Source organism: Antechinus flavipes, chromosome 1 (assembly GCF_016432865.1).
Source record: "Antechinus flavipes isolate AdamAnt ecotype Samford, QLD, Australia chromosome 1, AdamAnt_v2, whole genome shotgun sequence".
Lineage (NCBI taxonomy): Eukaryota > Metazoa > Chordata > Mammalia > Dasyuromorphia > Dasyuridae > Antechinus > Antechinus flavipes.
The window spans coordinates 628,418,197-628,442,839 of record NC_067398.1 but is presented as its reverse complement, the minus strand read 5'-3'; the positions used below and the strand labels follow the sequence as shown (position 1 = coordinate 628,442,839).

The window sequence follows — 24,643 nt, the reverse complement described above, 5'->3', positions numbered from 1 at the left end:
GAGATCCATGACTATTTAGGGAAAAAATGTTTTTACAACAAGAAACACCAAGTATATTAAGATTCTTATATTACATGAAATTCATTTCTAGTCACCAAGTATTTATAAGTGTCTCCTATGTGCTAGGTGCTGTGCTGAGTGCTGGGGATATAAAGATTGAATTTCTCTGCCCTTGAGAAGCTTACAATTTATAGATGAAAGTAGTTTTATACACATATAAAAGTTAATATAAAATATGTAAAAAGTAATTTAATTATACTTTAGATACATTTACATATATATTTGTAAATAGAAATAATATGGCCATATAGTCACTCAACAAGCATTTATTAAGTGCCTATGTACCAAGAACTGTTCATCTAAGAGGATAAAAAGAAAGTCTCTGTCCTCCAGAGGTTTATATTTTAAGATAGTACAAAGTAAGTGGGAAATAACATTCCAAGGGAAAACTGAATACATTAAATATTTTTGGGAGGAGGGGAGTTTCTTTTGGTTGCCTTTTCCTCTACCCCCTTTTGAACATGATTGCTTGCTATTTGTGGTGTCTACATTGAAGCTGGGATGGGTGGGAGGTTATTACAAGGGGATATAAGCTTCCAGCTATGTAGACTGTTATTGACTGTTGAGCTGGAACTCCTCAGGTTTATACTAAAGGGATGACTTGCCCCTGGCCTATTCTAACTGGCTTCCTTATGACTTCAAAATATTAGCAAATATTCCTGGAGAGGCAGTGGCTGACAGCTGAGGAGGATAAGCCAAGGGGTTAGTGATCCCCTTTCCAGCTCAGTAGTCAATTAAGAGATTCAATGCAGTGATGAATCATACAAGGCAAGAAGCTAGCTCCACTGGCCCCTCAGCATCCATATGGTCATCAGAAATGATCTGAGAATTCTCCAAAGATGAGAAAGGGGCAGATAATACAAAGCAAATTCAGGGTGGGGGAAAACCACTTTATCAATATCTCTCACAGGACAGAAACTGAATATACACAATGAGTTGAACTTAAAACTGAGTAGGAGGAAAAAATTAGTCTTTATTGTTTTTTGGAAACTGTTTTTCAAGCTATTCTTTCTCACAAAAATCCATTTCTTAATACTACTAATTTTCCAGTGATATAATATGGCTAAAGATCATAATACACTACAATTTCTGAAAAACCAAAATTGTGGGTGACTCTAAGAAAAAATGAGACATATGGTGATACTAGTGGGTTGGGTTGTGAGCAGGTTGCAGCATATTATGAATAATTAAATAAATTATTGAATGGAAATAATTTATTAAGCTCTTGCTATGTGCCAAGCATTGTGCCAGCCACTGGGGATAAAAATGTAAAAACAAGACATCTCTTGCCCTCAAAGAGCATATATTCTATTAGGAGAGACAACATATATAAGGCAATAATGGCCATGAAAAGGAGTTAAGGTTTAGCAGGTCACAAGGATGTTAAATAGAATTAAAAAACAATCCACTGACACATCCTTTCCAGAGGTAATGTTATTTTTTTACAATTCTCAGAGTAAGAAGTGGAAAGGGTTGGGGGGATTTAAGGAACAGAATAATGGATATTATCTAAGAAAAAATGACTGGGGAAAAAAGATAAGATGATCCAATAGAAATAGACAGTCCAAAAAAAAATCAAGTTATATCTATGAGAAAAGTCAGAAAAACCAAAAGAAAGCTTCTAGTCCATTTGGTGGACTCTCAAAGAAGGGTTTATGGTAGAACATGGCCAAGAATCACACAGGATAAGAAAACTTGAATTGGTTGCCATATGAACCACTAGAGGAAGTAGACATATCAAGTAAACATATCTGGTGAAGAATTGAAACTATAGAAATTTAAAATCTTCCAGCTTGCTGTTGGTCACGGTTAGGGTTTCAATAAAATACTCTAGATGCTTCAGCACAATCCATCCTTATAACTGTGAAGTAAGAACTCTATATTTATGTCCTGGGTGATAAGATTAGACTTTCTTTCATTTCTGTGTTTCTGATGGACAGAAAAGTCATGGCAGTAACACTTTATATTTGTAGAAATATCTTCACAATCATTCTTTCATTTGATTTCTAGAAAACCATGAATTAGAAGGGACCTAAAGGTCATCCAGTTTAGCACTCCACCCACTAGAGAATTTTTGTAATTCAGTAATTTTTCAATCATGTCTGACTCTTTTTGCCCCATTTCAGATTTTCTTGACAAACATGATAAAGCAATTTCCTTCTCCAGTTCATTTTACAGATGAGGAAACTGAGGCAAACAGGGTTAAGTAACTGGCTCAACTAGTAAGTGTCCATGGCCAGATTCGAACTCACAAAAAGAATCTTTATAACTCTGTGACAGTACTATACCTCCCACTTTCTAATAATAATCTTGACAAGAAATTATCTCACTCTTACTCAAAGACAGTGACCGTATGTAGTCAATAGGTCTTATAATATTCTCCATCTGTCAAATAGGAAGAAAGGAAGGAAGTTAAGAAGGAAGAAAGGAAGGAAGGAAGGGAGGAAGGAAGGAAAGAGTGAGTGAAAGAAGGAAAGAAGGAGGGAAGGAAGGAAGGAAAGAGGGAAGGAGGGAAGGAAGGAAGGAAGGAAGGAAGGAAGGAAGGAAGGAAGGAAGGAAGGAAGGAAGGAAGGAAGGAAGGAAGGAAGGAAGGAAGGAAGGAAGGAAGGAAGGAAGGAAGGAAGAAAAAGAAAAGAAAGGAAGAAGGTAGAAAACATTCTTAGAGGAAAAGCATTAGCAGCAGGAGAGAGGGTGGTTCGTGCTGAGAGGACTGATTAGAAAAGGTGTCTTATGGAAAATGAGATTCAAGATGAGTCTTAGAGGGGTCTGGGGAAACCAGTAGCAGAAGTGAGGAGGGAGAACATTCCAGATATGCTAGGCAGCGGGAAGAATGCCTGAGCTGAGAGATGGGAGTGTTTTTACTCATTGAACAGCCAAGAGATCAATGTCACTGGATCAAAGTCACATAAATTACATAAATTATATGGAGGGGAGCAAAGTATAGGAAGACTTGAAAGACAGGGAAGGACCAGGTTATGAAGGACTTTATGTTCTAAACAGGATTTTATATTTTATTCTGAAGGTTAAAGAGAGTCCTGTTTAAGAACAGAATGACATGGACAGAGCTGCAATTTAGAAAAATAGCTTTGGCAGCTGAGTGGAGAATAGATTAGAGTGGGGAGAGACTTAGAATAGAGAGACTAACATGAGGTCTATTGTAATGGTCCAGGAATAAAGTAGTGAGACTCAGATAAATCACTTTGTCTTCCATTTTTTTCCAGAATATTCAGGAAAAAAAAGAAAATCCGTCGTTCTCTCTCTGAGCTATTCAATCTCAGTGCCTCTAAACCTTGGCTTCATCAAGGTGTCTTTAGTGATATGGACTCCTCCCAAGAAGATGTATTGATTGAAGGATCCAGGAACTTTGAGGATGTTTATCAGTTTTACAAGGATGGTAATCAAGGTATTTTCTCTTCCTCTCTCTCTCTCCCTCTTGCTGTCTATCTCATCTCCCATCTCTTTTTATCTTCTCTACTACATACAAACATGCCTTGTTTTTTTCCCAACTTAAAAATAAATCTACCTGGAATTATCTCAAACCCTCTAGTTATTATCATATATGATCTCCTGTTCACAGTCAAAACTCAAATAAAGTCAATTAAATTTGTCTTTACTTCAATACCTTCCATTCACTTCTCAACTCATAATAAGGCTTCTGATCCCCATCCCTCCTGAAACTTATTCCTAAAGTTATCAAGAATCTCTTAATCATTAAATTTGATGTCTCTTTTTCAGTCCTTGTTTTTTTTGACCTAATACCATTGGTCACTTCTCCTCTTGGATACTTTCCTCCTGAAGCTTTTGATGCTACTCCTTCCAGGTTTTCTTCTTGTCAGATCTCTTCTTGGTCTTTTTTGCTGGGTCAAAGTTCAGTCCTTAGTCTTCTTCTATTTTCTGATCATCTTTTGGTAAACTTATTAGTTCCCTTAGGCTCAATAACCATATCTATGCAAATTCTACATATATACCTCTAATCTGTCTCATCAGCTCAGGACCCATATAAACATCTATTTTAATGTTTTTTTCTCATACTTCAAATTTCCAAAATGAAATTCATGAAATTCCCCACATGCAAACTTTCCCTGTTTCTGTGGAGGGCACCAGAAATCCTTAGAGCACCCAGGTTTGGATTATCCTTGAATATTCACTTTTTTTAAAAAATCACTTGTCAAATTTATTAGTTCTACCTCTGTAATACCTGTCATATATGTTTTCTTCTTTCTATTTCTTTAGTCATCAGCCTTGTTCTGTTTCTAATCATTTCCTGCCAGAACTATTATACCAACTTCCTAACTGATCTCCCAATTTCTATTCACCTCTCCAACAACGTTTGGAATACTCTTTCTAAAGCTAAGATATGATTTACATCATTGATGGCTTGCTATTGTAAAATATAGCCTCTTTGGAATTAAAAGTATTTCTTGATTTAAATCTATCTTTAGCTTTATTTTCTAGTCTTTTATTAACATTTTTCTACTTTGCTTATTACAGTTCAATGAAAATTGCCTACTTACTCTTTTCTGAAGTCACCATTGCATCTTCTTTTGTATCTCATGCCTGAAATGCAGTACTTCTTCCCTAATAGAATTCTTAATCCTCAAGGTTTAACATAATCTTGCCAAATCTATGGAAAATCTTTCATAATTATTAGCTGTGAGATGCTGAACAAATTGCATAATCTCCTTCTGCCTCAATTTCCTTATTTATAAAATGGGGATAATAAAGTTGTTATGAGAATTAAATAGAATATTATATGCATATATGTATCTATGTATTACGTAAAACATTTTACAAGCCTTAAATTTATATATAAATGTTATCTACTATTATTGTTATTCAGAGCAGAGATTATTTTTTTCCATTTAATATTCATAGTGTCCCTACATAGACGTGCTTAAAACTCAACTTTCTCAAATTTCTCAAATTAAATACACGTAATTTTCTCTTACGTACAACTGAATAACATTAATAATGTCAGGAAATTTGATATTTTATATCTCTTATAGGAGATTTTATGGTGTGATAATAATAAAGCTTTTAGGGTTTACAAAGCACTTTCCAAATAATATCTTATTTGATCTTCACAGCAGCCTTAGGAGGCAAGTGTTATTATTAGTCCCAATTTTTAGATGAGGAAACTGAAGCAGACTAAGGTTAAATGATTTTCCCAGAATCATAAGGATCTGGGCTGTATTTTCAACTTACTCTCCCGATCTAACACCCTATCTACTTCTCTACCTGCCTCTATGATATAATTGATAGAGCCTTGGACCTAGATTTATGTCCTGACTCTGACACATTAGCTGTGTTGAAATCACCTTAGAAGTCATTTGTCCTAACTTTTCATTCCAAGGATAATCCTTTACTGAAAAATGAAATAATATCCCTCATAGCTAGTCATCCAGTCTCTGCTTAAATGTCTCTAGGGTCAAGGAATTCAATGGCTCTCTATTTCTGAGTGTGCATTAGTAAGTTCTCATATATGGTGAATCAAAATCTCCCTATTTATAACTTATCTAACAATTCTAGTCTGAGCACCCTATAAAACAATCTCATTTCTTCTTCTATATTACAATTCTTTCATGTCTTTCTTAAGTTTTCTTTTCTCTCGCCCCCATTTAGTAAGTCTAAACAATTTGAGAGCAATTTATCTCTGGCAATGAAGGACACATAAAAGGGACTTTATTATACTTCTCATGACTTTGGATGCTTCTTAAATAAAACACATTCAACAGCAGCACTTGGAAATCAGCTATTAGTTAACAAGGGCACGAAGCACATCACGTTCTCTTATCACAGATGTCAATTTTAATCAAATTTTCCTAGTCTTGTTTTCTAGCTCTATGAAAGATCACATCTCCCACCAGCAACTCCATCCCCCTCTATCTATCTATATCTACACACATACACACACACACTCATATATATATATTCTAGTTCAAGGCCTCAAAAGAAACAAGCAGAATAAAATTCATTAGTTTATATTTTTCCTATGCTGCAGAGGCAATCAAAAATTATTTACTGGCAATTTTCCCCTTGCTTCAATTTTTCTTCTCCGATGGTTGGCGGATTTTTTTCTCCTCCAGTTCAGTAATATCCTCAGTTCACCCCTTTCCCAATTGCATTGAAAAATCACTTTGCCTTGTTTCAATTCATTCTTCATTCCTTGTGTTTTGCATTCCCTCATCCTTTATAGTACAATTATTCAAGGAGAGAGGGGTGTAGGGAAGGAGAGAGAGAGAGAGAGAGAGAAAAAAGGAGAATTAGAGAGAGGGGGGGGGAGAGGGAGAAAGGGAGGAAAGGAGAGAGAGAGAGAGAATAACAGAGACAGAAGAGAGAGACAATGAGAAGGGGGAGAGAGAGAGAGACAGAGACAGAGAGAAAGAGAGATTCAGAGACAGAGAGACAGAAAGTCATAAGCTTGTGAGGTAAGGAGGGAGGCTGGATTTGTGCACCAGCTATTGAACAGGAAGCCTTGCTTTTGTTTACAACCATGACACTAAAGTGAATGTAATCATAGATATTTTATATTACCTCAATATTGATGCCTCAATTTCCCCCCTTTAAAATGATTTAAGATGCCTAGTGTTATCAGGTCAGAAAAAGAAGCTAATGGGAATCATGTCTCTTTTCTATTGTATCTTTACTATAAAGAAGGAAAAGTGTCAGACAAACCACATGAACAACTTGGTATAAAGAAAGAATACTGAATTTGTGTCAGAAGACTTGGGATCAAATTCTGCTCTACCGCTTACTGGTTAGATGACGTTAAGCAGATCATCTCAGCCCTCTGAGCTTCTGTTTCCTCATCTCCAAAGTGAAGATTTGTAAAATGGAATTAATTGAAGTTGAGTTGAGTTAAATAAAGAAGAAAAAGAAGGGTCTATTTAAAGAATACTAATTTGGACAATCAGGGACTGCTCCCAAAAGTTCTGGTTTAATGAAATTACATATAGAAGATGGAATCAAGGTTATGTAACTTGTCCTAACTCTTGAAGAAATTTTGGGGATTAAGGTCTATGCTTGCAGAATATTTCCCTCTTCCTCCCCCCAGACAAATGCTAATAATGCAAATGAATTTGGCAAGCTTAATAAGCAATGTGATTATGTAAAAAGAGTGCTGAATTTGGAGTTAAAGGGTATGGATTTGAGTTTTTGGCTTCACCACTTGTTATCTGTGTGATCTTGGGCAAGTCCCTTAATCCCTCTAGACATTAGGTTCCATTTTGTAAAATGAAGGACTTAAACCAGATGACCTCTCAGCTACATTCCAACTCTAAGTCTGTGTCCCACAATCTTGAATGTGGCTTCTACTAACTCCTTCATATTATGATACTGCAGTCAGATTATTGTATTCCATATAGTCCAATCCATATACACTATAAAATTCTCCATTGCAACATACCCAGCAACTGCCCATCTAGACTGAAGATATCTGAGGAGGGGGAAATAATCCCATCTTGAGGAAGTTCATTTTTCAAAAAATGGAATGGAAAGATGAATACAAAAATATTGACATAATACTGTAAGAATATTGTTAGGAAGGCTAAAAGCCCAGAGCTGTGCAGCTAGTGAGAGAGGCTAAGAGACAACATTTTTGTTTAAAAAGAAAGAAAAGAAAACACTGTTAGGTACAAGAAGTCAAAAGGAAATGATAAGTCTTGACTACTTTACCAAGGATAATAGTAATGGATAAAAGATAAGGCAGGGGATGACTCAACTCTTTTTGTTTTCTTTATCAAGGATAATGATTTGCAAAATAAAAATGAATAAAAAATGATTGCAAGGAAATTAAAACACAAGATAATTGAGAGAGGTTAAGAAAGTACCTAAATATACACTTTTGGAGTTCAAGTTACTTGCTGCAGAGGATTCTATTCCAGGGCACTGGGAACAACTTGAAGAGGTGATGACTGAACCACATGCTGGTGACATTAAAAAATGTAAGAGGTACCAAAGAAATAGAACAGATAAATGCTCCTATTTAAAAAAAAAAAAAAGGTAGGGGGAGGAGGTAAATAAAACAGACCTATTAGTGAGTTTATGGATAGAATTTTAAAACAGCTTATTAGAAGAATGGTTTGTAAACATTTAGAAAATGACGTTAGGTAAGAGCCAACATAGATTATAGGAACAAGCAACTATAGCCAACCAACCTCAATTCTTTTTTTTTTTTTTAACAGGATGATCAGACTATTTGATGTAAGGGAATACCATAGACATAATATAATGGGAATTTGGCAAAAATAAAAATAAAAAACTCCAAAAACAAAACCCTAGAACCAAAACCAAAGCTTTGAAAAAAGACTTGTATTATAAGACAAAGTAGAACAATGTGGACTGGATGATAAATGCAGTTAGGCAGTTGTTTGAATTGGTTGAACAATTGGACCAAAAGAGTGCTGATGATCGAAATAATGCTAACTTTGAGAAAAGTCTCTTGTAGATTTTGATAGGCCCCAGTTTTCAGCCTTATGCTATTCAGAATTTTTATAAATGATTTGGATGTCATGTTTATCAAATTGGGGCAGGGAGCAAAGCTTGAAGAAGAAGCTAAAATGCCAGAATCACATTCTGAAAAGAATTTAGCAGGATAAGGAATCCAATCTAAAAGGATGAAATTTAGTGGGCAGATGCATAAGGTTCAGCCCTGAGAAGCCACAGGATCTTATATGTTGTACTAGATGTACCTTGGAGATTTCATCCAACTATTTCATTTTACAGTTGAAGAAATAGTCTCTGAGAAGTTAAGTGACTTAAACTACAGCACACAGGCAGAGCTACAGCGTGGACCCAGAACCTCTAACTTCAAATCTTGAGTTCTCTCTACTTCACCTCCCAAACAAATTTTCAAGAGCAGAAGAAGGAAGATGTGGGCTGATAGCAATCCATATGGAAAAGGCCTATGACTTTAATCAGAAAGAAGTCCAATATGAGTCACAATTGTGACTGCCAAAAAAACACAAAACAAAACCCTACTGTGATTTTAGGCAGAATTATTTGAAACGTAATGCACAGAACTGGAGAATTTATAGTTTTCTGCTGCCTGCTGTCTTCTTGGCAACCACCAGAGAGGTCTCTCTAAGCTACTTGACAAGGTAGCATATGGCAGCTGCATATGGAAGTAGAGCTAGGATGGCAAGGCACAAGTGGCCACCTTCTTCTCCCTGATTGCATATCTACTCTGGACTGGGATGCCCCAGCCCACAGACGTAGCTGTCACCTTTATAGCTAGAAAAGGGAGCCTTCCATCTCTTTGCATCACCCATTGGCTAGCAAGCCACCAGAAAAATGACCTGTTTCCACAATGGGGAAAATTTGTGTTGTTATTTTTGTATTGACTATCATGGAATAAATATAAATAATGATGAATTTTATTTTTCAGTGATAAAAGAGAATAAGACAAACTACTTGGTATAAGATACCCACTAATCATGTTGTATAAATTTAGTGAGTGGAAATATTTACAAGAGAGAAGGGAAGGAAAAAGGAATAAGCTTTTTTGTAGTATCCACTACGTGTCTGACACTGCTAAGTGCTTTACAAGTAGTATTTCATTTGATCTTCACAACAACCCTGCAAAGTAAGGGCTGTTATTGGTTTTCTTGTTTTTTGTTGTTTTTTTTTTTACAGTTGAGGAATTAGAGTCAATCAAAGATTAAATTACTTGCCAAAGTAAGTATCTGTGGCTGGATTTGAACTCTGGTCTTCCTGACTTACCCCAGGGCTCTAGTCATTGTACCACTTAACTGCATGATTGGAGTTTTTCTGCTTGGCCACAGTGGATGTCTTCAGAAAGGAAGATTTTAGCTTAATATGAAGACAAATTCTTCAACATGTAGAGCTCTTTAAAATAGGATGAACTGACTCAGAAAGATCATAGAATCATATAACTTTAGAGTCAAAAGGGGTCTTAATAGCTGTCTATACAAGAAAGGAATCCTTACCATAATTATACCTTGAAAAGTGGTCATCCAGAAAGGAAGTTCTATTATTGGAAGTCTTCAAGAAGCTAGATAGTCACTTATTTGTGATGTAGACAAGAGGTATGCTTGGATGATGTGCTCTCTGAGTTCTCTTCTACTTCTGAGATTCAAGAAATGTTTTAGAACACATCAGTATTTAAATCACTTACTTGTAATAACACCATGATGGTTCTTAGAAAATACTTTTCATTCTATCTCAAAATTAAGTAAAATTACTTTTTTTCTAGCACACCAAATGAAGGACTCACATAGTTGAGAACTTTCGTCTTCATAAAATTGGCACTGATATGTATAAGGGAAAGAACATTAGATCCGGGGTGAGAGAAATTGGATTTGAAATCCAGTTCTGATACATACTAGTTCCATAATCTTGCACAAATGATTTTCCCTTCTGCTCACTGTAGTTAAGTGGTGGCCAGCCTTTGGTCACTTTTCAGAGGGCCATTTCAGCAATATAATAGGGATGGAAGTCCAATTTCATGGAACTAAGGTGATAATGAATGATGGGACAGTAGTTACACTGGACACAGAAAATCTTTTCTGGAAATTTAACCATGAATATGGAAATAGAGAAATGAGTAATTAGGTGGATTGTAAATTATGGGAAGGCTTTTTTTTTCCTTTGGTTCAGAGAGAGTGGAGTATGTTTACAGGTATGGTGTCTAGAAGAAAAATTTCTCTAAGCATCATATATGGGGACAACAATCCCCTAACCCTTCCTATCCTACTAATGGTTGGACAGTGACTTAGTGTGGAACAAGAGGAGGAGGCAATTCTATGGACAATTTCATGAACTGGTGCTGTAAACTTTGGACTTTGTATACATTTATTCCTTCCTTTAATCCTTTACACTATCACCAAAGCAATGGTGTGAAACTGTCCTTTCCCTTTCATTCAACTCTTTCTCTGATGTTTTTGTCATTTCTTTTCTTTCCATGGAATTCATTTTAACCTCACTTCTGGATAAAGATGTTGGGGATGGAATTGATCCCTTCCTAAGGTTGGGTAAGAGCCCTGGAAACCTTCTTTGTGTGTTTTTGTTCACTGCCATAATAGTGAATATCAATTCTTTGGGAATTTCAGCCCCCTTTCTTGTTGGTTTGATTTCACTATGATTCCATTCCTCAAAGTGCTACATAATACTGAATTGAGTGTATGTACACATGTGGGAACACACACAACCAGGACTTTGTTTTTCCAACAGGTCATTCTGAATTTTCTTCCTCATCCCTGCCACAATTGTCAGAAAAACAAACTCCAGATTCTTCTGAGATTTCATCATCCATCAATGTAGTCCTTCAGCATTCTAAAGAGAATCTGTGTGCTGTGCCTTCTCAGTCTCCACTGATTATTCCAGAACATTTCCAGGAGGGAATTTTACATCATTCACGTGAGTCAAAAAGTCATTTCTCCAAAGTATCTCATTTTAGTTTGTATTAGTCAATCCTCACAGGGAAAACTAAGGGGTGCCCTGAATAGAATGCCTAGCTTGGAATCAGGAAAACCTAAATCCAAATCCACCTTTATATATTAGTATATATATATATATATATATATATATATATATATATATATATATATATTTGGACCAAATTGGTTAACATTTATTTGCCTCATTTTCCTTATCTCTAAATGAAAATTTACCTCTCAGAATTGTTGTAAAGATCAAATGAAATAACTGTAAAGATTGTAATTGAATGAATGTAATTGAAATGAAATAATTGTGAAGAGCTTGACACATAATAAATGATATATAAATGTTTACTTCTGAGGAATTCTTCCTCCAAATATCCCTGATATGTACTCACACATCATCAGAGAAGGAGAGAGTAGCAATTCAGAAAGTTGGCCTTGGAATCATAAAAACATGATTTCTCTTACATACTGGTTGTGTGGTCCCAGACAAGTAAGTCAGTCTTTGATTGCTCTGGGCAGTGACTAAGGTGGTAAGCAACAGGACCTGGTCATCACAATTAAGCTCTAGATGCTGATTTTATTTAGGTTTATTGTAACTACTGTATGTTATTATGTCATCATCTACTTTCTTCCCTCTGCTTCCCTACCATGAATATTTTTTTGGGGGGAGGGGGAGAATAGTTTTTTTTTTTTTCCTAAAAGTCTTTCCTACCACAAAAAGTGCTGCTGGGATTATTAGTTCAAAGATTATGAACAATTTAGTGAAGTCTTGTGTAATTCCAAAGTGTTTAGAACATTTATCTTACAGTACAATTTGTGTCTTATCACAACCCCTCCCACCTTACATTGATTACTTCTGTTTTTTATATTTTTAAACAATTTGATTGTTATGAAGTTAAACTTCAAAATGTTTTTATTTTATACATCTTTTCACAAGTTATGATTTGAAACACTTTTTTCAGTTGCTAGCAACAGTTTGTAATTTTTCCTTGAAAACTATTTATAACCTTTCTTACCTATTTATGGCACTTACCTGTTAGGATTTTCTTTTGAAAAAAATTTTTTTTGTGAAATGGCTCCCTGCCCAGAGAGAATTTATAGATGAACTCAAAAAAGAATTTAAAAATCAAATGAGACACTGAAAAAAAAATTAAAACAAAAACAAAAACAAAAAAACTTAGAAAAACAAGATTATAAAAAAAAATTGTTAACCAACCAGAAAAGGAGATACAGTCTCTCTCTCTCTCTCTCTCTCTCTCTCTCTCTCTCTCTCTCTCTCTCTCTCTTTGATGAGGAAATTGGGGTTAAATGATAGAGTCACACAGCTAGGAAGTATTAAGTGTCTGAGATCAGATTTGAACTCAAGTCCTCTTGACTTCAGGATTAGTGCTCTATCCACTGCACCACCTAGCTGCTTCCTGAAATACAGAGTCTCAAAGATGAAAATAACTCTTTGAAAATTAGAATTGGGTAAGGGGACACCAATGAAGCTATGAGAGACCAAGAAATAACAAAACATTATAAAAAATGAAGAAGATGTGAAACATCTTATAAGAAAAATATTTAATTTTATAACAAAATCGTAAAACTATCTTTTCCCCCATTGTCTCTATCTCTTACTTAGTGATGATTTTCCCTTCAATCATAGATTTGAAAGCTACGTCCTTTCATTCCTCTTTGATTTTTTTTAATAACATGACCTTTTCTTCAACCCTTTCATTTTTAAGAGGAGTAAAGTAAGGCTCAGAGAGGATAATTACATATGACCTGAGGTGATAGGATGAGTTATTGACAGAACTGGGAATTGAGCTCAAGTCTCTTGACTCCTAGGTCAATGATCTTTCTATTGCACTATTCTAAATTCCTAAAACCTACCAATCTGGAAATGACAACTTTTATCTACATAGTAGAAAATAGGTTTATTATAAGGGCTGGTCTTATACATGAGTAGTCTAGATGGTATCATCTTTGGAACTCCCAAAAGTCTTATCATCATTCAAATTTCACCTCTCAATCAATCAAATCAATAAAACTTAGCAAGCCCCTGCTATGTGCTAGGAGTTGAAAATAGATAAATATTCTAAAGTCTGTTCTCAAGGAGCTAACATTTTATTGGGGAAAATAACATGCATGCCTTTGAGCAAATGCAAAATTAACAAAAGTAATTTTTAGGAAGGAAGAATCTGAAGGCAAGAACATCAAGAAAAGTCTCATATAAAAAGGACCCTTATCATTTGAATTATGATTTTCAGGAAACTATAAGTTCTGAGATGGAAGTTAGGAGGATGTCTCTTCTAGACATTGGCTTATTAAAAGGCATGGAGATGGTAAATAGAATGTCATATGTGAAGAACAATTATAAGATCAATCTGTATACTATATAGTGTATGAAAAGGAAACATATATCAGAAAGCTGATAAAAGTAGGTTGGGGAGTAGTTATGAAGAGTTTGAAATGCCAAACAGAGTTAGTACTTGATCCTAGAAACAAGAGGAATCCAATGGAATTCAGCTCCCTTATGTGTTAATAAGTTTTCTGAGCTTACCTAGGAACCTATCATTCCTCATCCTGTTTTATGGGGAAATGTATTAAAATTCCAAATGATTGACATAATTTTTAAAACGCAATGTATTTATAAGTTAAGGAGCTTTTGTGGTTTTATTTATCTCCTTCCCTCATCAGACCCATCTTCATTTAGATATCATCAATGTGTGTGTGTGTGTGTCTGTCGGCCTGTCTGTCTTATCAAAGTGTTCTCATGCTGAAATGTGCTATAATCATTTTCTTTCCCACATAGCTGCCAAATTGGTGCTTGATCACAGAGGACCATTTTGTACTTGAGCAATGAAAATCTGATGTGTTATCATAGTTTGCAGTCTCTTTAAAAGTTGGATATTTCCTTAAAGACTCACAGTAGATGAAGTTACAATCTCCTTTCGTGCTGAAAAACACCACTCAAGGAAAAAATGTTCTGCACTGACACTTTCCTGACTGACTGTTCTCCTCCTCTTATGTCTGTCATTTCAGGCAAATGACTTCCCCTATTCTGGCCTATTTTCCTCATCTTATAAAATGAGGATGGAATGCATCTGAGTTACAATTCAATCCAAACAAAATATTATTATAAATGTTCTTAAGTCATTTTTCAGTCATGTCCAATTCTCCACAACCCCATTTGGAGTTTTCTTGGCAAAAATACTGGAGTGATTTGTTCTTTCCTTCTCCAGTTCATTTTACAGATGAGGAAACTGAGACAAACAAGGTAAAGTGATTTTCAAAGGCTTACATAGCTAATAAATGTCTCAGGCTAGATTTGAACCCTTAAAGATGAGTCTTCCTGCTAATCCCAGGATTCTACCACCTGACTGCCCATTATTGTAAATATACTTATGAAAATCTTCCTTCTTGTGCCTTAATGCCTATTCCTTCCCATGAAATGAATCAGCTTTAAAAAGGCAGCCACTATAAAACATCATGCCATCAATATCATAGATTTTCCTTTTCCCAGGGCTACAACCATACAAAGATATTTGGAAAGTGTTGTACCATCTGACGGAGCAGCCTAGGAGTCACTAGATAGAGCATTGGGTTGGGAGTTAGAAAGACACTTAACCTCTGATTGCCTGAGAAAAGGGATTCACTAGATCTAATGGAGAAGGAAATAGCAAACCATTCCAGTGTCTTTGCCAAATAAATCCAAAATAAGGTCAAAAAAGGTCAAATATGACTGAAATGACTGAACAATGATTACCACTAGATTTTTAGGATTCACTAGATCTAATGGAGAAGGAAATAGCAAATCATTCCAGTGTCTTTGCCAAATAAATCCAAAATAGGGTCAAAAAGAGTTAAATAAGACTGAAATGACTGAACAATGATTATCACTAGATTTTTAGACTTCTCCCAGTTATATTTTTATATAATCTATAATTATTTCAAAAGCTTCTTTGCATAGAACTCTGGTCACTTGGGATGTTAAAGATGATTAAGTTGATACTTCTAAAATTCTTTGTACTTACTTAAGTAAAAAAATGCTGTGAAGCACAAAATTGATTTATTGACACTCAGTGAAGTTCTTCAAAATAGAAAGCATATTTTAAAAAACCAAAAGCTATAAATTCTTCAAGAAAAATCATTCAATTTGCCATATTGTAGAGAACTAGTTTATGATAGAGTTCCCAAAGTAAAGGACTGTACCTCAAAGATTTATTTTTTTTAATTTATGTGTCTTAATTCTGCTTCACCAACAAGCATTAACAGTATGCTATATTCCCATCACTGTCCTAGGTGATATGGAATGTTATGTGCATTTAGATAGGACATACTTCCTTTCCTCCGAAATTTCACTGTCTAATAGTGGAAAAAAGCAAAAACAGAGGTGGGAATGGAGTTCCCCCTCATTGAAAATCTCCAAGCAAAGGCTGGTTGACCATTTGTCAAGTATTGTTCTAATGAGGATTCTTTCTGCCTATGGGTTAGGTAAAATGGACCCTGAGATCTCTTACAAATTTAAAATGCTGTGCTTCTCTGAAATACTGTTTCATGATGATAGAATTAGAGAGATTCAGAACAAAGTGCTGTGTGAGGAGGTTTGAGGGGGAAGATAATTACTAAGCAGGAATATCAGGGTAAGCCTGAGGGAGGAAATAGCATTTAATTTGGGATTAAAATTCTAAGTATGACTTCAGTAGGAAAAGGGAAAGTGAGATTGCATTCCATGCATAGGAAAGAGTGCGAACAAAGACAAGGAAAGGGCAAAGCAAAGAATGTGTTCCGAGTACAAATGAGATATTTGAAAATAACATTTCCAGAGGAAGTTTAAAATTGGGAGAAGAAATAGTATAGGTCAATATATTTAATAACAAACATTTATTGTTATTTAATTGTTATTAAATTACTTTTATTTAATCAGTTATAATTTATTTTAATAGCTTTAGTACAATTTAATAATGAGCAATGCTTCTCAATTCTTTTTTTCCCCTCTTTTCCTATTAGAGTCCAGTACATTTCAAGATGTCCTTTTTCCAGTAGTCGGATTTGCAATATGCTTAATCATTTCAGCATGTACAAGGTAATTACAATTTTAATTTTGTTGGTATTTAATAAGTGATTACTCTGTAATATTTAAATAATGTATCTTGAGGCGTGACTTTAGCCATCTGTTCTTGTCCATTTCTGGTTGCAACTTATTGACAAATCAGACATAACAAGAACAGAATTCCTTAGAAAAATGGATCAGAAACTCAGTAATACTTGACAGTCACAGAATCATTGCTCTGGAGGAACCTCTATCCTAGTTTAACAAATCCCTGGGCTTATTGTAATCAGCAAAGAGCAGAGCTTTGTTATTGGACTTGGTGCGGCTGTTCCTAGGTTGTGAGGCTGTTTGGGATTTCAGATGAAGGAGTATTATATCTATAGGCTGATGATAATTTGTTTTCAGACTCCATATTGTATATTAGTATACCTGGAGCTCTCAGCTGCTGTCTTGGCAAGTTCTTAATTATAGAAAGCTCCCACTGGCTATTATTTAACTTCTCTGCTCCATAAACCTCAAAGATAGTCAGTGGAAATTACATTGGTGCTGTCCATGGTTCTAATAGGACTGTCAGATCCATAGTGCTGCTAACTCAGTTGAGAATTCAGACCAAGTGTTTTGAGCTTGATGTTCCTGAAAAGAACAAAACTATCCCTGTAATCTAGTTGTTGTTACTGAGGTATATGGAGAAAGCATAGTGAATCTATCTGTCTGGACCTTGGAGGTAATTGAACCAACGCTAGAGAAAATGTTGCTAGTCGCCCATGTTCTCTTTCAGGGTATTAAGAGTTATTTCAGAATTACAGACTTTAGTGAATATTTAGAAAGCAGGAAATTTCAGGATTTAATGTTCCCCCAAATCTATGTTCCCACTGTGGTGATCTAGTCCTTCATTTTTGATATTGTGCATTTTATGTATACTGACTTGAGGCTACTGATAACAGATTCTGTGTAGGCAAAAGCCTTAATTTTCTTTCTTCTTCTTCTTCTTCTTTTTTTTTTCCTGAGGCAATTGGGGTCAAGTCACTTGCCCAGGATCACACAGCTAGGAAATGTTAGGTATCTGAGGTCAAATTTGAACTCAGGTCCTCTTAGACTTCAGGGCAGGATTTGAATTCATCTTCCTGAATTCTGGTCCAGCACTTTATTGATTTCATTACCTAACATAACTTAACATTAATATGTTCTATAATTTAGTCTTTTCATAGGATCTGAGATTTAAGACTAGAAAAGACCTTGGAATTAATAAGTCTAATCCTAATATGTTATAGAAGAGAAAACTGAGGCTAAAAGATCTTAAGTGATTTGTCCAGTATCACAGAGCTAGTAAATATCTGAGACAAGATTAGAATTAATCTCTACCTAACTCCAAGTCTGGCACTCTATTCACTGTGCCATCTATCTACCTTATGAATTCAGGCTAACTTGACACATTTAGAAAAATTTAACCTTAATTTTTAAATGAGTTTTAAATTAATGTTTTGTTAATCATTACATGATAAATTACTTCCTTTAAAGTTTATTACCAATTTTTAGAAGAATGTTTTGTTTCCAGTGGAAACCATCCCATTATCTTCTTAAATATGAGAAGTATTTTTGTTGTCATTGTTGTTTTTAAAGATGCTCTCTGGAAGAATCATTCATTGCCCTTTTGACATTTTCACTGATGTTCATCATAATTTGTAAGTATCTCTGCTCCTAAGAGCTAGTCTGATCTTCTTGATATAATCAAATTTGGGTCATAATGAAAATTTTAAAAATAATCTCTATTTTTCACCCAAGATCTTGTCAAGTCTCTGCTTCTTAACCCTTCCAGCGCTTTCAAAAACTAGTGACCAAACATGGTAAGTAAGTGGGTATAAATTTTTTCATCTTAGTACAGAGTGAGTTCACCTAAATCTGATAACTAGGGAGCAAATTTAAGACTTGATAAGGCTGGATCACAAATAGCAATAAAGAGACATGGTTCAAGTTCCCTTCTGAATGACTAGGTTTACTTTTGTCATGATGGATGATGGCTATAAGTCTGTTTTCTAAATCTTAAATGAAAACCCATTAAAGAAGCATTTCTCAAAGACAAGACAGCCCAGCATCTGACCAAAGGCTTGAAAATGTTTGGTGAATATTGTATTGGAAAATAATTTGTAACTATGTTCAAAGGGCTATAAAACTGTACATATCATTTGATCCAGCAGTGTCACTACTGGCTCTATATTCCTAAGAAATCATAAAAGAAGGGAAAGGGCCCCACATGTGCAAAAATATTTGTAGCAGCTCTTTTTTGGTGGCAGCAAAGAATTGGAAAATGTGTAAATGCCCATCGATTGGGGAAAGGCTGAATAAGTTATAGTATATGAAAGTAAGGGAATATTATTGTTCTATAAAAAAATTAATGAACAAGCTGATTTTAGAAAGACCTGGAAAGATTTACATGAACTGATGCTGAGTGAAACAAGCAGAACCAGGAATACATTGTACACAATAATAGCAAGACTGTACAATAATCAACTGTGACAGACTTGGTTCTTCTTAATAGTTCAGTGATATAAAGCAAACCCAATAAACTTTGAATGGAAAACATCCACATTCAGAGAGAGACAAAATGTAAATCAACACATGCTATGTTCACTTTTTTTCTTTTCCTTTTGTTTTCCCCCCTCATAGTCTTTCCCTTTCATTCTAATTTTTCTCTCCCAACATGATCCATAGGGAAATAAGTAAAAAAATAAAAAATAAAGTGAATGTACATGTCTAATAAGAAAAAAAAAATGTCTGGTTTAGGTACTCAAAGGCAAGGAGGGCTACTACATCTTCATAGTATCCTTAGCACTGAGAAGAGTGCCTGAAGCATAGTAAGAAATGCTTATTGCCTGATTAAATGGCTTAAAAAATTATAATTTTGTGTGTTTTGTGATTTCACTAATACCTCAAATTACAAGGTCTGGGCCTTAGAGCTGATTAGACAACAAACAATTACTATTCCTCTAACGTAGTGAAAGAATTCTAGTTACAAGTATGTTTTTCTCTGACATTTCAGACTCATTTAACAATTCTCCTCTTCTCTTAACTTTTATGTTTCTTGGAAGGCTGTGCCAGTAGACTACAAGCTCTGGCAGACTGTACAAACTGGAAAAGTTTAGAGAATAGGCCTGGGGATAGCCTGTTTATTTTTCAAGGACCAGCCTAAAGTCAATGAGATTCAAGATCCAGTTGGCCGCAGGATGATTCATTTTTTTCTTTTTTTTCTTTCTTTTTTTTGGCAATAGCAACTCCAAAAAACAACCTACTTTGGGATCATAAAGTCATAGGATTATTGATCTCAAGCTGAAAAGGATTTGGAGGGCATTGATCCAATTCCCTTATTTCATACATAAGGACAGTGAAAATCACAGTGGTCACATAGTATATATCTGAGACAGGATTCCAGCTGAAACATTCTTGACTCTTAGTCCAGCATTTTCTTTAGCAAATAACATAACATTATGAAGTATCAGTACAAAGAGAGATTTGGAGATGTTCACAGAATTTTAAACAGAGTATAACATCACAGGAAATGTATTTTATTCTTTAAAAGTATAAACCTAAGAATCAAAAAATGAGTGGATAATACTGGACTTTATCTGAAGAAATTCAGTTATTTTTTAAATCACCAAATTTCATCAATAATTGTCAGGAAGACCTGATTTCAAACCCTGCCTCTAACAGTAGTGTATTAACTATAGGCAAATCAGTGAACAGCATTTATTAAGTATATACTACATGCTAGACACTATAATTAACCACTGGGAATACAAAGAAAGACAAAGATAGCAGTCCTTTCCATTAAGGAGTACACATTGTAATGGAGGAGACATAAATTACTAGGTATATATAAGATATATACCAAATAGATGGAAATCTCAATGGGAAGGCACTAACAGTAGAGGGAACTAGGGAAAGCTTCATATAGAAGGTGGGCCTTGGGATAAATCTTTTAAAAGCCAAGGAAACTTAAGAGGCAGAGATCAGAAAGGAAAACATATCAGACCTAGGAAATAGGCAGTACAAAGGCATGGAGATAATAGATCAGTGGTCCTCAAAGTGTAGTCCAAAGAATTGTTGGGGTCTCTGAAACCCTTTCAGAGGGTCTACAAATTCAAAATTATTTTTTATTTCTAATATAGTAAATAACTATAAATGTAACCCATGTGAACAAAAACTCTTTGAACAGATCCTCGATAGTTTTTTAACATGAAGATACTGAGAACAAAAGTTTGAGTTAATAGATGATGAGCAGAAAATGAGCATTTATTTAGCATTTACTATGTGCCAAATACTATGCTAAGTGCTAAGGATACAAATAAAAGAAAAAAGAAAAAAACAGCTGTCCTTAAAGAGCTTGCATTCTAATAAGGGAAGTTAATACTTAAAAGGGAGTTAAAAAGAGAAGTCAAGGAGGAAGTACCTTTTAAAGATTCATGTTTCACAATCCTCCTAATATTGTAAAAGAAAATTTACCTGAGGATCCACTCTTGATTAAATATGTGTATTTAACATAATAGCACAGGGCTTTTTAACTATTTAAGGAACTTGTCCTACAAGGTTTTGTCTACTCTGAGAGCCAACAGTTGGGTATCAGAACCAGGACTTAGTCATTGGTGGGATGAGCCAGATTCTATTAGTTCATTCATTAATTCACTAACTATGATTCTAGAGTTAGACAAATCCATTAGGTTGGGTAAGAATTCAGGAAAAATTTCTGCAGTCAGCTTTAGGAGTTTGATAAGGAAGCAAGTGAAATCAGAGAGAGATGCTCAATAGGAGGAAAAACCCCATTAGCAAATAATATCAAATAATCTGGCAGTGAGGGTAGGCAGAATTCCAGAGAGCCAGGTGTTTTGCATTAGGTATGTCTAGCAAGGGATAATTTAAGACCTACCCATGGAAACTGGTATTCAGGAAAAAAGACTCCACTCCTTGGAAGAATGAGATAGGGAGGAGAGCAAGACAAGGTGTTAATCTAAGAATGACTGGAGGATCAGGTTTTGTACCAATCCCATTGCTTCTGCACAAAGACCCAGACATCCCAGAGAGAAGAGGGGAAGATTCAGAAGCTGTTATTAAAGATGCAGGTGCTACATATAGGGTCATCACTGGTATCTGCTGTACGTAAGCCTCTGGCTAGTTTTGACATAGCCCAACAAGATAAATCTCCCTCAGAAACAAACAGAACAGGAACTCAAACTCAGAAATAATGCAGAAGCCACTCAACCTAACTGCATAAATGTCAGGTAACTAGAGTCTTCAGCTACACTATTTTACTTGCAAAAGTTTAAATTGGGTTCCTTTCCTTCCAAAATATTCATCTGCAGAGCCAGAGTGTGAGAGCTGGGCTAATATCAAATACAGATGCCTGCTCTGTCTCTCTCTCTAAGTTACATGATGGACAGGGAAAAGATGCTGATGCCATATTTAGGGCCATTAGCAACAGCTGCTTCCTGCCTGCCCCATGATTCAATCACCCTTCTTTCTGTTTTGTAGTAATGTGTAATCTAAGCAAAAAATTCAGGCATGGGAATGGGCAAGATGGAGACCCATTATTAGATGGGATATTAGATGGACAATCATAATGAACAAATCAAGAATTTAGTTACTGGAAACAAGCTAAAAAGCTAGAATTTGACCAAAAGAAAGGCTTTGGCTGACCCCTCAGGCTATTGACTCAAGAATCTATCTCCCCAATCTATAAATTCTATTTGTCACCAAATCTTGGGATTTGTTGAATTTGTGTGCATGTTAAGATTCCTAGTGTAGAAGTTAAAATAAAATCAAAGCAGAAAGGTAGACCTAAAGATTATTTTTAATCCCTACTTCTAGGATTGCATGTCACTAGAAACATATCTAATTATTCAACACTTTCTGTGTGATCTTGCGCAAGTCACAATATCTATGGGTCCTTATTTATAAATGGAAGAGGTTAGATTAGATGATCTCTGATATCCTTTTATCTAGGATCTTATTATTTCAGAACATCTATTTAGTAACTTCTTTAAAAGCAGATTCTAAAGCTGGAGGACTGAAGGAAGAAGGATTGTTAATGACTGGGAAGACCAGGGAAGGCTTCATAAAGTTGATAGCATGGCCTAGCATACAAGTAATGAAGAGACAGGGTTTAACTTAGAGGGAATGGTACTATTTTTTAAATGTTTAGTCTATTCAGTTTCTTGTAATTTGAAGTAAGTGTACATATTTTGTATGTAAAATATTTTCAATCTCCAGTGCATTGATATTGCATTTCTGATGAAAAGGAATTAATTTAGATTTCATTTTTCTTTCCTTCTCCAATATAGATTTGCCAAAGAATGAAAATAATCCCAGCACTTCCAGAGTAACTTTCTGACATCTGAATATTAAGAAATGAGTTGAATTACAATTAATTCTTATTTTTCCACACTAATAGAGTGAAACAATAACACGGACAAAACTAAAATTCTTTATATTTGGCAATATGGTTTAGAAAAAATAAATTAGGGGGTTATTTTCTTAAAATTTAGCTTCTGTTAATATAATTTTTTAACCTTTCCTATGCATACCTTGTATACTGAGATTAAAGGGGCCCAGAAGTAGGAAAGATGTTGGACTCAGAAGAGGCAACGACAAGACAATTCAATTTTGGATTGAAAATACTTCTTGTATAATCTTCAACTTCAAGAACATTTATAAAGTGACTATTATGTACAAAATACCATTCTAGGTATAAGAAGACATTCAAATATAAAATAAGACATAGATTTTGTTCCTATGGAGTTCACAGTCTAGTGGAAGATTCACTTCCACTATGCATGTAAATATGCATGTAAGAAGTACTGATCTTTGACTAACCCTGTCTTTTTTCCCTAAAGGGACAAGTTGGTAAAAATTGTTGAACTAATGAAAAGGATTATGTATATCACTTTCCTGTCTAATTCTCAATCCCTTTATGATAATGTGAACAATTTTCTCTAATGAAATTAGAGCAACAGCTTCACTGAGTAAGCAAAAGTGAGACAACGTCTTTACAGGGGTTTAAATAATAAGTCCTGTGAACAAGAATTCAGTGGAAAGGAGTACTGGTTCAGGGGTACTTTGTGGAGGTGACTCTTGCAGGGAGGAAGGGAGGAGGAGATTTCTCTTGACTCCCTTTCATTGGCTATAGCATATAGAAGTAGAGTGAGAGACATTCTAACTGGTCAGAGTTATTTGGTTCAAGAAAATTCCAAATAATATTGAAAGAGCAGAGATATATTCCAGAATGAAATAGATGCATACAGTTGGTGAATTGAATAATGGCAGCGAAGATAAGTAACAGAGTCTATGGACCCAAAGAAGGAAGCTGCCCTACAGAGAAATTACACTCAAAGGAGAGCTGTGAGAAAATACTATGGAGAGAAAAAGGACTTCCAGCTCCTACAGAAACAGGAGTTGTGAGTTATCCCTGCTACTCATACATCCTGTACATTTGTTTCGGTACCACATTTTTGCCATGGACTTGTTGTGGATCTGTGGGGGAGTATATGGAGAAAATGTTTTATAGTTACTGTTGGTAATTTGTAATTTTAGTATATAAATGCCTTTGTTTAAGGTTCAATGTGTCTACTGAAGTGTTAATGGGAAACACACTAGTAGGGACTCATGAGCCATAGGTTAGGAAGGGTTATTCCACTACTCTTGAAACCTGAAAGAAATCTTCCCCTTAGTGATCCATCTGAGTGCTGAGTTGGGAGAAGTAGCCTAAATGAGGTATTTTCCACAAATTATTACGACACAAGTAAGTAAATACATCAAGTCAATTCCAATGTGAGGAATGACAGAGGGCAAAGGTAAGTACTGACTAGGGACAGCAGGATAGGGTTGGTGAATTTTGTGATATCTGAGCTGGGGTAGAATGTCAATAAGTGGAGATGGATGAGGGAGGATGAAATTCTAAGTGTAAGATAAACATGAATAGGTGCTCATACATAAATAAAGGATGATAGTCATAATTTTGATTGGCATAGCACATCTAAAGCTTAATTGCATAGTTCCTCTTTGGTCTTTGAGATTACACAAAAGAATTATTGAAATAGTCTTGGTTAATCTATCTATCTATCTATCTATCTATCTATCTATCTATATATCTATATCT

At 35.1% G+C, this 24,643-nt stretch overlaps 1 protein-coding gene across 1 annotated transcript in view; it reads left to right on the top strand.

The window, feature by feature from the left end:
- Positions 1-24,116, top strand: part of TMEM71 (transmembrane protein 71) — a 40,052-nt gene extending 15,936 nt beyond the window's left edge. Inside the window, exons 5-10 of the mRNA XM_051971123.1 lie at positions 3,282-3,463; positions 11,251-11,436; positions 16,458-16,533; positions 18,121-18,182; positions 18,283-18,344; positions 22,830-24,116. Of these exons, the coding sequence (XP_051827083.1) occupies positions 3,282-3,463; positions 11,251-11,436; positions 16,458-16,533; positions 18,121-18,182; positions 18,283-18,332 (556 nt within the window). The 3' untranslated portion in view covers positions 18,333-18,344; positions 22,830-24,116. The remainder of the gene's footprint in view (positions 1-3,281; positions 3,464-11,250; positions 11,437-16,457; positions 16,534-18,120; positions 18,183-18,282; positions 18,345-22,829) is intronic.
- Positions 24,117-24,643: the final 527 nt, after the last annotated feature.